This window comes from Danaus plexippus, chromosome 24 (genome assembly GCF_018135715.1).
Source record: "Danaus plexippus chromosome 24, MEX_DaPlex, whole genome shotgun sequence".
Taxonomy (NCBI): Eukaryota; Metazoa; Arthropoda; class Insecta; order Lepidoptera; family Nymphalidae; genus Danaus; species Danaus plexippus.
Genome location: NC_083552.1, coordinates 926,172 through 941,803, shown reverse-complemented (window position 1 = coordinate 941,803; position 15,632 = coordinate 926,172). Strand labels below are relative to the sequence as shown.

The following is a 15,632-nucleotide window of genomic DNA, read 5'->3' as shown; positions in this document are numbered from 1 at the left end:
AAGTAACCACTGTTAGTAATAGTTTTGGGTATTTGAGCTTTTAATTTTGAGTTTTAACGATCATTAAAATATTAGCTTGATGCTTTATTAAAAAAACCTAAAACATTAATGTTTTGTTAATATAATATGTAATTTATATTATATAGCCGTTTTAATTGATTTGTAACGTCAATATATTGTGTATATAAATTAATTAGAAGTAAACAATAAATTCAATGTATTGAATGACTGAAATTGCGCTTGAAGCTATTTGCAAATGTGAAAAAGGTCACTAAATCAATGTCCACTTTGATGGCCGCTCATTAACGACTCATTTGTATAGAACGGATGTCAGTTCATTGGATCTAAGTATTTTGTATATAGGAATATTTTTGGACGTACACATTTACAGTCCTACCATTATTGACTACAGCTTTCGCTAGACTAATTTGGTTATGTTCTTTATGATAATGTCTTCATCAGCATGTTAGAATTGATATCGGAACTAATTCCCATGTCATAGAACAAGATACCATGATACGGCTGTGAATAAAAACCACAAGATGAGATGCGGTTAGCGCGTTGCCATGGGAACAGAGCCTTTGTGTGTACTTCAACAAATTACATAATATATATAATAGTCGAAAAGTTGTATTATTGTATAGGACTTTAATGCCTCTTATTGATTTGTATAAGTGCTATATTTTCAATGGTTGTATAGATTAGATTTCCGTACAGACTTGGGTATTTTTTTTTGGGCAGGATTATCGTTATCTTAATTTAACTATGGCAGACGCTTTGAATGAAAATATACGTATCATGAAACATTGTAGGTATCTTAGATGATGTAAGAAAAACGTTATTTAAAACTGAATAAACGCTAAAGAATCTAATTTCTGATAACTCTGTTACTTTGAAGTAAAAAATATTAATACTTTGCAAAATAAACATGTTTTTATTTTAGATTCCAACACAATATATCGTCATTTGATTCTAAGCTCGCGTTATACGGTGACAAAGATCCTCTGACAGACAGAGGAGGCTTCTAGTTGAGCCGACACAAACAAAGCTAGACGAGTGTAAGTTACAGGGTCGTGTTACGGGATGCGGTCATCATTGTCACTGTTTCCGGAGGCTGGGACGATTGAAATTATATCTATCTGTCTTTGAGATAAGTTTGTATGAATTACGTTAACCTGCTTAAAGTGGAGTTAAAATATTACCGGGTTATATACTTTTGGGGTCATTCTATGTTCTGCTTCACATTTTTTATAGTTAAAACCTTTGAATTTAAAATTGAATTGTGTTAAGTTTGAAATTATTTGGGATATATAACTGTGGTATTAAACCAATATTACGAAGTAGAAAGATAGTACTACTAAAAAGAATAATACTCATATCAGTAGGTAGACGAAGAGTGAATTATGTTCAGAGAGGGCTCACTAAGACGTAATTTTGTTCTTTCTCTGCCAGAAAAGTTTGACAGTTCTAGATTTTAGTAAGATAATGGAATGTAACAGAAGTATTACAAAAACTAATTATCCATAAAATCGTGACAGTATCACTTCACGCCCCGAATATGGTGACAGATGACAGTGTCTGGATATTTTCCTGTGGCTGCTTGGAGGTCATTGTTTGATACTTCCGTGTTTTGTCGGACAAACAAACAATGGGATTGTTTTTACCCGAATATATATATGACTATATATACGAATGGTTTTATACAATAATAAACTTGATGAAATAGGTAATTTTTTTTGTGAAACAACTTTTTTTTAAAAACCTCATCTTCTTTCTGTTTCTAAAAGTATTTATTAATTTATTTTTTATTTAAACCTGAATTGAACATAGAAGGCAATGAAACGATTTATATAATGCCTTCACATAACACAAATTTCCCCATGTTGATTATCTCATAGAATAACAAAGCAACTAATATGCTGCAAAATATCCATCATCAGTCGACATATGAAGTATAGATTCAACTCACCAGAATGCGTGGTGTAGTGGTGTGTGTGATCATATTGTGCGTCGAATAGTTCTCCGTAATAACCAGCAGAGCCTCCCAGCTCAGACAGCAACTTGTACTCATCCTTCAGACTCCACTTGGATGACCAGAGCTGGTGGAAACATATTATCATATACACAGATATAGTAAAATTGTCTCTGTAATTGCCATTACTTAGAAACTTATTTACCAACTAATCCTATAATAAGAGGTTTATGTTTATAACAATTTCCTGTATGAAGACTGTTAGTTGTAATGAAAATTATATATGTCTTAGTATTTGATTTATACAATAGTGTTTGCTAGATTAATACTTACGTTGGAATATATCTGGTCACCGTTGTAATGACTCCTTTGTCTCTTCACGTCGTCTTCGGAGTGACTGTTGAAATCTCTGTTTTCATCTGTGTATAAAATTCATTAAAAATAAAATCATATCTCTATCAAAAGTCAAAATATTCTTAACGATTAGGATAAGATGAAATTAATATATGTACAGAAAATACCTAAGAATGTAAAATTTAATATATTAAATAGAAAAATGTAATTGGAGTTATAAGATAATATAATATGGGTAACATTTTGCGCGGGCGTAATAGCGCACTAAATCTTGCACGTTCTGGTGAGCGCGTCCGGGGGTCGATGGGATTGTTTAAATTGAACTACTGTCTCTTTTAAAATATATCATATTTTTTTGCAAGGTTTTTCATATATTTTTTTCTCTTTTTACTACGCTGTTATATGGTCTATAGTTTTACTCTATTGTTAGCATTTTATTGCATTTTCGTTTGAATAATTTTCAATGTATTAATGGTAAGACTAGGTGAAAATCCGTTTACAGCAAACTCTTAGAATCTTATTGGAACGTAATAGTAACAGTATAAAGAATTTTTTGGTCATCATCATGAATGTTTAATTGATTTCATATATTTGCTACGTGTCTATGTGCTAGCCTATACAAGTGAACCTACCTTGGTCCTCGTGGCGTTTCCTCTTGAGGGTGTTTCCGTTATGTAAGGCGTCCACCTGCTCTATACCCAGGATTCCGTTGATGCTGTAACTCCCCGTGTTGTTCACATGCTCCGTGGTAGGAGACAGCACCGCAGTTGTCGGTGCATTGCCAGAATGCGTTATGACCTATGTAATGGTTAATATTTGACATATTAGCAACAATTTGGAATTAATTCTTTTATAACTCAAGTATTATTATTACAAGTATTAAGTATATTCCAGGTAAATGTTATTTGAATGTAAGATTTTTACTTCTTGCAGTTTACTTTGAGTAAGTGCAAAGAAATTACATAATTTTCACTACAACCAATCGGTTTCTGGTGTCCCTTAGATGGAATTAGATTATGATAATTTAAAGAGACAATATGTTCTAAATGTTACGCTGTCATAACTTACTGATACTACGCTGCCCTGCGCTGAGCTGATTTCTTGTTCCTGTTGCTGTTGTTGCTGCTGTTGATTGTGTGCGTGTTTTGCTTTCTCTGCTGCCTTGTTGCGAACGATCCTATTACATAATTTTAGTGAATTCTTCTGCTTTTGTAACTATGATGATCACAATTATCTTAGGTTTTTATCATTTATTTTTCGTCTAACTCATCAGGACATTGCTATACCGATTTCACGTAACCTAAACAAAAAACTCGTCAGCATCGCCAAAAAAACTTGCATATTTATTGGCCCATTATGGGTTCAATCAAATAATAATAATTACAATGACAAGAAAGTTCCATTACCGCAGTGTCGGGCACGTGGCGACATCAATACGCAATTTGGTGGCGCGGGCGATTCGCTGCGGTATACAGTAATGCTTAGCTCGAGTATTTTTTTTTTTTTACATTTATGGCCCTATGAGTTATTTGCTATTATATTTACGACTTGATTATTATTCAGGAAGTAAGCTATACGTCAATATTTGTGTCTTCCTTGGCATATAGAAATTTTTGCGACTTAATGGTGAACCACATATTGGTGCATGTTTTAAGTTGCTAAGATATCCTTGAAGCCCCGTTGTCTCAATTATACCCCTCCGATAGCAATCTTAGTAATTGCAACAGCTTTTTTAACTTAGATTTTTTTTATCATATAATTTTAATGGCTAGAAATCTTATACTGTATCTAATACGCCACTTTATTACACATTTTCTCCTTATCTGAATATCACGTTCTAACGTTTTGCGTAGTGATGCCAACCATAACTACACACCTCCTGTTACTGTTTATCTCCTCTGATTCTTCCATTCCATTTCTAATTTTATTCCGTTACTCTTTACCTACTGTTACTTAATTTACGTTAAACACATTTATCACTAAGCCTGATAAAATCAACAGAGATATGTGAAGAAAAGTGTTTTCTTATAAAAAATTGCTTGTAGTTTGAGCAATTGTTTCGTTATCACAAATGATCAGTCTAAAAGACTGGTGAGAAGCAATATTATAATATATGCAAAAGAAAAACGACAAATTAAGGAGTATTTTTTATCATCAGAGGTTCCAATCCAAGAGTTTGAAGTGCTCTAAAGAAGCTGCAATATTGGACATGAATTATTCAACTTTTAGACTTTTGGTTCTACATAACTGATGCAATACTTATCATCGACTAAACTATTGTCATATGTAATTGTGTAAAAAGTAGTGAAATATTAAGCCTATATTTATCTCAAATATATGTTGTGATCCTGATATGTCTAAACGGAATGTTTTATAGCTGTTACGTAACGTTTATTAGTTATAAAATATATTTTTAATATCAGCAAGGCAATGTCATTATTTTATTTCGCGGCCATTTTGTCGCCGTCGTACAGTTGACAGTTCATTTCCCACCATGATGGATAGTCGCTGGAGTGAATTATTGCCAGTATCTCGCGGGTTGACATATGCAAAAATTGTTTTGCAAACTTATCAAAAAGGTCAAATTGGAATTAGGGTAGCATCTCGTAATAGTGTAATAGCTTCTGACGAGTACACTGATTTATGGGTGTTGAATTTTGATGAAATGGGATTTTGTTTTAAGTATTAATTCGTTTCGAGTCATGAAAATTTTATCACAATACATAATTATAATATAATATATACAGGTTTATAGAAATGAGAATATATATTCGATACTTTGTCCGGTTTTATACAAGGATTTGATATTATTTAATCGTGTTTATAATGTATGTGTTATATAATGGAACGTTGCCGCAACAAAAAAAAAAAAAATATGAATTATGTTGGATGTTTTTATATAGAGAAAGATAAGTTGCATTAATGCGCATTTCTATCATATAAAATATACAATGGAATATTTTCTATTGTAAAAACTTTTGCGAACGGAGAACTACATCGGTTTCCGGACGGAAGGGTTACTCGTGCTCATGCTACCCCGACATTTTAATATTTTCCTTTGCGAATTATGCATTATATTGCGGATATTTTTGATTTATGACGTCATTATTCAGCACTTATATTATAGAAAGTAACGGGAAATAATTATTGTAAAGTATCATCGTCATATTATATGTACCGGACTTTTTATAAATGTTTTTTATGTGCAATTTTTTACGGTCGGTATACCAAATTGGCTGGCTTCCAAAATTTTACCAATAATCATATAATAGTTATAAGGCTTTAGTTTATTAAAACGTGAACCGATCCTAGCCGATTATCAGATCAAGAAAACCTCGTATAAATAATTCAGGTATAAAGAACTTTTTTTCTCATAAGAATTTAACATTCACTTACAATGAGATACGATGAACATTTCTATACATTTGCAAAAAAATTGTTTTAATTTTCTTACAACATTCCAACGTTACAGAAAAAGCAATATATTATTTGTATAATAAACACTTCAATGGACCTACATTACTACTGACAATCGACCAGGATAAAAAAAAGCCCCGTCAACACTCGACGCCATAAACAACCGAAATCCTATCTGACAAATTATTCATTTTGCGCGGCAAAAACCAAATGTCAGAGTGGGGCTGCCAGAATTATAGCTTCAATTACCATCGTGCCGCCCTCGTTTAAAAATGTCTTAGCGTTTCGCGACTCAGCTTTTTTACTGTAATGTTATTATGGTAACGGAGATATTTTATGGTCATTATTATTAATGTTGACTCAACATGATCATCGAGGATGAGGAGATGAGGCAATTAAAAAATCTCCCATACTTTTGGTACAGTAAATTAACTTAGTGGCTCTTGTATATGTACTAAAGGAGAGTCTTTAGTTTGTAAGTGCTAGGAATATTGGTATCCAAAGCAATTTGAGATCAATTATACATATATGTTATTGCAACAATAGGTTCAAAATCTTGACGTACATATTATATGAGGACTCGTTAAATCCGAGGACAAATATAGATAAAATATATCAAATATTTCTGTATATATAATAAATCATTAAAAATGTTGACAGTTTTGGCTCATTCTTGAATTAGGCGACGTCAGAAAATTCGAGGGTAGCTCAATTTACCCCAAATCCAGTTGGAAATAGTTTCGTATTTATACATCATGAGACCACAGGAAGGTCGTCCATGGAACATTAAGGCCGCGTGCTGGTCGCGTGCGGATCACCCCTGGGTGGCGTCGTATCGGGGAATTACTTTAAAATTGACTCCAGCTTTACAGACATAATCCTAAATTGAAAAATGTTGTGCTAATGTCAGATTAACTGCACTCGTATTGTTTTGATGTAGGATAAGATATTTATTTTTAAACGTACATTAATAGTTATTGCTTATTAATTAATATCAACGAAATCGATACATGTTTGAATTATGAAATTATATATATTTTTTATTATTTAAAAAAATAGTCTGTAATTTAAAACTTTTTCAATAGATCGAATTATTTCATTAATTTGCCTATAGTTTCCTACTTATTTAATTTTTTTCGACGTATAATTTCTCTAAAATTCCCCCCCAAACATTCTATAGCAATACATAAGTAAGTCGCAGACGAGTCTTGTTTTTTTATTTTATTTTGGCTAACATATTACTATTGTTAGCTCCTGCACGGTTGGTGCTTAAGGATACTGTTATGGGCGTGGCTTTTGAAAGTAGGAATGAGATCTTCAAATGTTTTTGCCGAGAATCTAAGCTATTTCGCCCCTTACTGGGAGAGTTGCAAACTTTTGCACGGCAAGCTAAACCTTTTTCTGTTGAATTAGGGTTTATTTTTGTTAATATCTAATGAAAAAGAGTTGTGATCGCGTATGGTTAGAGAAACAGCGATGTTGTATTTTTTTGTCTCATATATATTTTATCATCTGATTTTAATTTACTTTAATATTAAATAAAAATTAAATACTTTTGATTTATCTTGTCTTATGACTATGTATAACACTGGAACGCCTGAATGAAATACAAAGTAAGTTGTTTTGTTAAATTTCAAAATATAAATTTAATATCAACTACCAGCTCGTACATATAGCTTGTAAATTATTCGTAAATTAGAAAAAAGAAATTCCATAACTTAAAGAGGCAGAGACTTAAAAGGTTTCAGGATTATATGAAACTCTCTCATAAATGCAAAGATGTTTATTAAAAGATAGGCTAAGAAAATATATGGTAATTCCAAGAATATAAAGATCTGATTTTAGTTACAGAATCTCATACTCATGGCTCCACTAAGGGGTTGCGTGCCGGATGGAGGGTGAATTTACCCGGACGAGGACACGTGCTCAGAGCTCCGGATATCCTGGTTTCAGAGTTATAGCCGGTTATAATAATTGTATATACACAGACACCATCATCTGCTTAAACTTATTATGACTATAGTTGATGTAGACTGCCTCTACACTAGTCATTAAATGTACCGACTGAAGGTTGGAATCTTTTACGCTTTGACAACCTATCTATTTAAATAAAGTTATGTCTGTTTGTTGTATTGAAACGAAATTTATATTTATTTTAATATATTACTGATAAAGAATATATAAGCGTTTGGTAGAAAAGAAAATTATTTATTAAAATATCCACGATAAGTGACACTTTAAGTTGAGTGTTGCCCTTAAAAAGCATAGCCTAATTACGTGTTACCAGATAACGTATCGGCTAATCTTTTTAATCTACGCTACCGTTTATTAATTTAGTTATCTGTAGCTTTTGATATATTCGATTATGATTATATCACCGGCTTATATTATCTGTGACAAAAATTACGGATACGGTTTTTGTAATACCCTCGTAATATTAAATAAATGTGATTTTGAAAATGCTATGTTTTAAAGAGGAATTTTATTGAAAGTTAATAGAGACATATTATTTAAATTAACATATAACAATAATTAAGTTGAATATTTTTAAAGCATGTCTATACAAGAGTCAGAACACATTCCTATCTTCCTCGAGACGGTGTTTTATAGAGCGCGCTTATTTCTCTATCATAAAATATGTGCTCAGTAAATATTTATTATTTTAAAACAATGAAAACATAATTTTTACTCATATAACGATACATGCGGCAAAACTGTTCGTATTAATTCACGTTTCTAATAATATTAGGCACGCTGAGTATGATTCCTTACAAATACAATTAGTTGATACGTTTAGATTTTTTGTATCTAAATATTGAATTTTAAGAGTTAACTCACTAAAAGATATTTAATTAGGGTTGAACAAAACTTAGGAATTTTCAAGGAAAGTTGTTTCTTAATTTTAATAAATAAACAGAATTAAACTAAGTGTTTTATATTATTGTTGCAAAGTAGTCCAGTTAAATTTACTGTTTCTATCCTTATCCACGTACAAGTAAGTTAAAAAGAAACACGCTTTTGATTATATTTATGTTATAAGTCTAAATATTTATTCTTATATGATGTCCAACATTTTGTACATACATTTTTTCCCACCTGTACATAATACCGCAAAAAAATTTTTATCTAACAAAACTGAAAATGGTATCTTATTAAAAAAATTAAGATTTAATATAAATAAAACTGATATTTTCGGATTTACTACGCGTTTTTATTATTGTATTAATTTCTCAGACAATTTCATCTCGTCTGTCTGTGATCACGGTTGATGCAAAGTAACCGAAACGTCGGGACCATGTAGTTTAAAATAATTAAAAAAAAAACAATTTTTCATCCGAAAATTTCAGTTTAATATAACTGAAGACTCGATAAAGTATTGCAAATCGTTCAGATTGCATGTATATAAAAACCCAGTCCAGGTCTATAGAAGTACAATTTTGTAAACTCACCTATTAATACTGGACACGCTGGGAACGTTGTCTTGACTGCAGATGCCTTCACTGAGGAGTCTGTCTCTTATCTCCCAGGCGAACATCGTTGGATTCTCTCGTTTGTAAGCCGCGATCGCGTCTACCACAGGCGGAGTCGCCACTTTAGGTTTCGAGCCCCCTATCACGCCGGCCTTGAAACTGCCCGTTTCGTAATACCTGGCAGAAACATAATAGGCTGAGTTTAACCAGTCATTGGGATTTGAATTTTTAGAAAAAGGTAACAGAAAAAACCAAATGTCTTCTTTAGATTTTTGATCTAACTACGCTGAAACTTACGTAGGTATATTGGTAGATATACCTACGTAGAGTTATAGGTAACAAGAACACATTAAATAAATATTGTTATTCTAAATAAGAGTTTTGTTTTTTTTTTTTTTGAATAAATGAATGTTTTCAAAATGCTTGATTTCATTTTGTTCTTAAATTTTTTTGCCTTTTCAAAATATATCTCAAGTTATTATCGTTGTCACGTAGCAAACTTAATATTTATTTGTTATAGAATCAAATATGTTTCAATCAAAATTGAGAAGAGCAAAAAAAAATATAAGAGTTATCTCAACTAAACCAAATTTCCCGACAGTGAAATCTATTATGAATCTAATAAATACCTTATTATTTTTACAATTAAATTTGTCACTTTCAAACATAAAACTGAGAACAGCATCAAAGCCTTATTCGTAATAACTTGTCAATTATCGAAATCAATGTATGCATTGTAATGCTGTGTACAAAATCACACCATACTGTACAATTTTCTCTATTCCCCGATCAGCCATAAAGAACCCCGGACACGCCCCTGCCCCGGGGACGTGGCATTAGGATTCAACAGAATTAAATTTAGACTGCTCAATAAAATAATGAGTGTGTATTATGACAATTCGATTAAGTAGCCCCCCAGTTATTTGGAAGGGGTTGTCGGCATCGATAAAATATATCGTTGTAACTTTAAACTAACCGGGATAAGTCGCTGAAACAGATACACTTCACCGTTCATTTATTCTGTATTAACGGATTTCTTCATCATATACTATATAGGATTAAACCGAATATATAAATATCAAGGTAAAAGCAAACGTTAAGTTTTTTGTCCACAAGGCCTAACTAGGGCGTCCATAGTTTGGAAATATCGACAAAAAAACTATTGCTCTGTTGCCATGGCTGATATTTAGTTGTGTTTTTTGCGAATTAAATTCCCTATGTCACAATTTTGTTAGAGAATTATATTTCTATCATAGCTTTGAATGCGAAATTCACTTTACTTTTAATAATTTGTCATTTTTAAATAGCAATTATAATAATACAACAATAACAGAGCGACGAATGGCCGGGACTCGGGAGTCTGAAGGGATGCGTCCCACGGGAACCAGACAATCTCTTTTGTAATAATAGATTGTTTTTCATTAACACAAACATGACATGTGAAAAAAAAAAGTTATACTCAAACATCAAGAAGGTCCTATATAATCATTTAAAAAAAACATATTTTACAGGCTCGCTACAATTCTTCATATATAAAGAGAATCAAAAAATTTACCTAATAAAATTAATCCTAATTTTCATACTAAGGTTTTTCACAAGAAACTATGTTTTTTCGATCAACGCGATTTAATTATTATATGCAAGTCGTTTTTATCTAGGTTGATGACATCATCGAAGAATGATGAGGGTATAAAATTGTATAGTTATCCCAAAAAATTTGATACTACACTCTTCACCATACTATGGATTCGCCGTGTGAGTGCCGGGTTATCGCAGCGAGCGGAGCTTTAAATTTTAAAAGTGTGCTCACGTCAATTTTAGACATGACCTTCTTGACTCTGCATCATAGGTGGTATTAATCCACATGTCCAAACTAAATCAACTGTCACAATGAATATATCCCATGAACGGAGCTGTTATGTGTTTAAATTATAATAAATATTTATTATTATACTTAAAGATTGTCTTTGTTCGGATAACTGTCAACAAATTGTGGTGTTATTATAGAATGACAGTTAGCAGTGTTCAGGTTTCTTTAGTCCCCTGTAACAGAAAGGGCATATTCAAAACAGTGCATTAGGGCGCCCTTAAAAAAATATCCCTCGTCCCTATGGGCTTCTGGTATTATAATGTACAGACGAGCACAAAACCTATTATCCTATATATTCTTATATAGCATAATATAATGTACAAATGAATTAAATAAAATAGGTGTTTATTTAAACCGTGTTTTTTTGTCCTTTGTTATAAAACGAATTTGTTGAATATTAAACGAACATCGCCGGGGCAACACCGTTGTTTAGATATAATATTTAACGGCTGAACGTGTGACGTTGCTGACTCGAAAACGAAGCTGGCGTGTGAACCAGAAGATTCCTGATACAACACAAGAAATGTGCTGTCATAGTTATCCTAACATAGGTCGGTCATGTGTTCCTAGTTATAAGTTATAAGATTTACATATAGCATTCTGATTATAAAATACATATAAGTAAATTGAATAGTTATCCCGAAACCTCTGTATCTTTATAGCATGTATGTCGTATATAGAAACTTTTTGAAAATATATTAAAATAAAAGGAAAAAAATTTGATAACAAAAAATATCACGGATCAAATATTTGAACAAGCTCGTAAGATTTTTAATATTCATATATATTTAAATATATTAATAGTCACTTCTGTACACGACAGTACCTCTCATCTCACTTAGAGTGTGATCACTAATAATTGACTTACACTCCCCCAAATTACTTAAGTACGACATTGGATTACGTTTTATTCCTGTAAGCTTGTTTATGGTTTGTCCACTTAAGATGACACCAAATAATAAATATCATTCAATTATATAGAGAATATTAATGTAGATAATAATTTTTATTAAAAAATAAAGTTCTAATATTGAGCCTACTTTAAAATCTATGTATAAGTAAAATAATATGTCAAGCTCAGTAACTATAGGTGACAGGAAAACTGGAAAGATTTATATTATATCTTACAAGTTTGTTTATTGAGACAATTATCTTTATTTAATGAAGATATATATATATATATATATACAAAAAAATTAAACTTGGAAAATTATATATATATATATTGATGTAAATCTATTAGTTTCATAAATTAATTCTCATATTCACCACCGCTGTGTTCCGATTTATATTTTCAATACAACCACATTTTTTATACGTAAAATGTTAACAAATTCACGGAAAAGATCCAGTTAATATGCCTAAGGTTTGATATAAAAAGTGTTTTTCATACTACACGCGTTAAATGTTTCATTTCCTAACCGAACCGAACCGAACCGAACCCGAACCGAGGTATAACAACTCAAGCTATCCAAAGCCAATAATCCCGCGTTATCAACATCACCAATATGTCAGACACTCGATACAAATTGCCATTAGATCGATGTAATGTGACGCGGAATATAGATAACGTATGCGTTAATATTTCCTTATATTTCTTTATGTGTGTGCATAATTCGCTACTGATTTGTGCAGCGTGATCAAACATAAAGAATTTTTACACCAAAAACCTTACAAATTTATAAGTTAATATGTCATAATTTTCGTATATAATGTATAAGGAAAGATACTTCTTTCCTGTTTCGTACTGGTATCAAACTATCCACAAATGAAAGTATCACGGTCCTGTACGTATATAATAATTACTTGTTTTTCTATCCGTACGTCTATACGCAGAAAGCGTGAAGTCCGTCTCACTTCCGCTAACAAATGGACTGCGCTATATTATACTTTATTTATAAACGAATAAGATTTAAAATAGTATGTAACGCCGCAAAAAAGTACAGTTTGCAACATTGTTCCATTGCGTCGTGCGATATACAAAATAGTTAATTACAATGATAGCAACAGAGACGAGTTTCGTATAAATTTTTGAAACCAAAAGCTCGTCCATTGTTTGTGCGGTGTAGTAATGATTTTTAAGAAATAATTATAATTATAAAACGGCTTGAATGTTCACGGCCCGCTGGCTCGATCTAGATCCGTACTAGATGTGATACATTAACGTTATTTATATCGTTAAAAAAAATACAATAAAATATATTGTCCGGCCACTAGTACTAGATAGTCATTTCATCATACTGTTTCATTGAAAAAATTGAAACGCGCGCTAAAGGGTTGATGGAGTTCATATTAAGACTAAAAATAGCTAACAGAGTGATCAAAACACTCAGACGGAAGGACACGCGGGGCAAATAAATTGAAAAGCTATAGAGGCTATTCAGCTTCCCCGGGGGACTAGTGATGTGCTCGCGACACACGGGAGCCGACGGATCCCGGATACGTAATATAAAAAAATAAATAATAATATATTATACATTATAATCAAAAACAATTACATCACACGTTGACTGAATCACACTTAAAATACCACTACTATCTTTGCTTATACACAATATTGTAAGCGTAAATTTTTATATTTAATGTAATTAATTAATATAATTAAGTTTATTAAGTCTTATATTATATATGTTCTGTTATATGTATGTTATGTCAACGTGTCGTCTGGTTGTACGTCACTATGCTCGGTTTCAATTTAAACTCTACAATAGACAGTCCGGCGGCTCGTATCATTGTGTTGTACTACCATTGTCTTTGTCCGATTTGATTTGTTTATTTCATTCGTATTGTTGAAAGGATATTGTAAAATATATTCATATAAATTTTATAACAGAAATAATTCAATATTTAGTGCGACGGATTGAATTGAGGTTTATTTGTTTTTACTTACCTGTACCTGTAAACTTCGCTGTTACAAATGTATAAAAAAAAATTTGGATTTATGTCAAACAAAGATAACGTAAATTTTCCATACACGAATAGTCTTAACAATCCTTTCATTAGTTTTTAAATCACAGTCTATTCTATTCAGCTCGATATAAATTTAAATTTATAATATCACTCGTATCGAGGCGTTTACGAGTTATTTTTTGCATCAATTTAGTGGTGACACTACCAAATATATACATGTCTTAGGGAATTATGGTGCCATAGTTTTTCTTCTAACCCAACCTTACAATAAAAGGAATACAACATTAACTGTGTGTATAAATTTAGTATCAATTAAATTTTGAGTACTACCAATATACTTAGCAGAGTGATTTGTAAATTATTATATAATATAATATGTTATTTTACTTCTTTAACTATTCTTATAAGTAGATAAAACTACAAAATAATGACATCAAACTAATTTTTAAGGATTTACTCGTTTTTTCATGATTTTAAACTGCATACTCCCAAGTTTCGATTACTTTGCAGCAACCGTGATCACGGGCGGCCGAAATGAATTTTTTTTTGAAATTTTGAAATGAAAATTTTTCATGTAGTTAAAATAATTAAAATGCGTAGCAGATCCGAAAATATTATTTTTAATTTAAATGAATAATCGCGAAAGTCTTACATCTCACAAAATAACTAAATAAAAACATATATATATTTTTTTATCGTAACATATTTAAGTTGTTTAATGAATCGCGTTCATAAAGTGTTTTACATACATGTAATTCAAGGAGTCCGCGGTTATTTTAATTATGGGCTGATAGTCGGTTAACCGCAGCGCTTTAACTCCGTTAGTAAGTTTAAGTTATGTCAGTTAATTAATTAATATTAACTTAACAACCGGATTTCACTGACTCGTTTTAAGTTCAACGGCCATTAATTTTTTTACGTTTCTAGCAGCAATGTATGTTTGTTTTGTTACACTATATATAGAACCGTTATTTGACAAACAACTGGCGAATGTTCGGCGTATATATAATAATAAAGTTACGTCAACAATTTTCCCTGTTAACATTATTTAACGCGATAAACCTGTGCCTTACGTAATGAAGCAATCTGATTCCAATCATACGTTTTCCTTTTTTTTTGTATTTCACATATTTTCTATTAAATCTTAATAAAAATTTATTTCCTAAGAATTATTTTTATATTCTCTCTACCGACCTCGATGATTTGTGCGAGATAATGATTTCGTCACTAAATTATACATAAAATCACGAGATTGTTACGGAGAATCTTCAACCTTATCATTGTGTGAGACATGGAAAAATTAACTTTATTGCAATACAATAAGGTGGGTAATGCGTATTGTGTGTCAATGTATTGTCTAACGGATGTGGCCACAAGCTGCGCACGCGCCGCCACACCCCTGAACGCATTGTTCACGATCACAATTGTCGCATAGCTAATTAATATATAGAGGAAATATATGTCATTCAAATGTATGTAGAGATTTACAAAATAACCTAATAAATATATATTATACGTTACACATATTGAGTTGTAAAATTTTGCAGTATTTAATGGATCGACAAAAAAGCATATATATTATATTATTAAAATATACTATACAGTTAAATTAATAGAAGTTATTGTAACAAAATATATT

The 15,632-nt window shown here is 31.4% G+C and overlaps 1 protein-coding gene across 4 annotated transcripts in view; it reads right to left on the bottom strand.

The window, feature by feature from the left end:
• LOC116775987 (paired box protein Pax-5) overlaps window positions 1–15,632 on the bottom strand; it is a 52,130-nt gene that overhangs the window by 4,856 nt on the left and 31,642 nt on the right. For all 4 annotated transcript variants that reach the window (XM_032669058.2, XM_061524424.1, XM_061524425.1 and 1 more), the window contains exons 5-9: window positions 9,193–9,390; window positions 3,395–3,503; window positions 2,959–3,124; window positions 2,306–2,391; window positions 1,970–2,099 (exon numbers count right to left, since the gene is read on the bottom strand). In XM_032669058.2, the coding sequence (XP_032524949.1) occupies window positions 1,970–2,099; window positions 2,306–2,391; window positions 2,959–3,124; window positions 3,395–3,503; window positions 9,193–9,390 (689 nt within the window). The remainder of the gene's footprint in view (window positions 1–1,969; window positions 2,100–2,305; window positions 2,392–2,958; window positions 3,125–3,394; window positions 3,504–9,192; window positions 9,391–15,632) is intronic.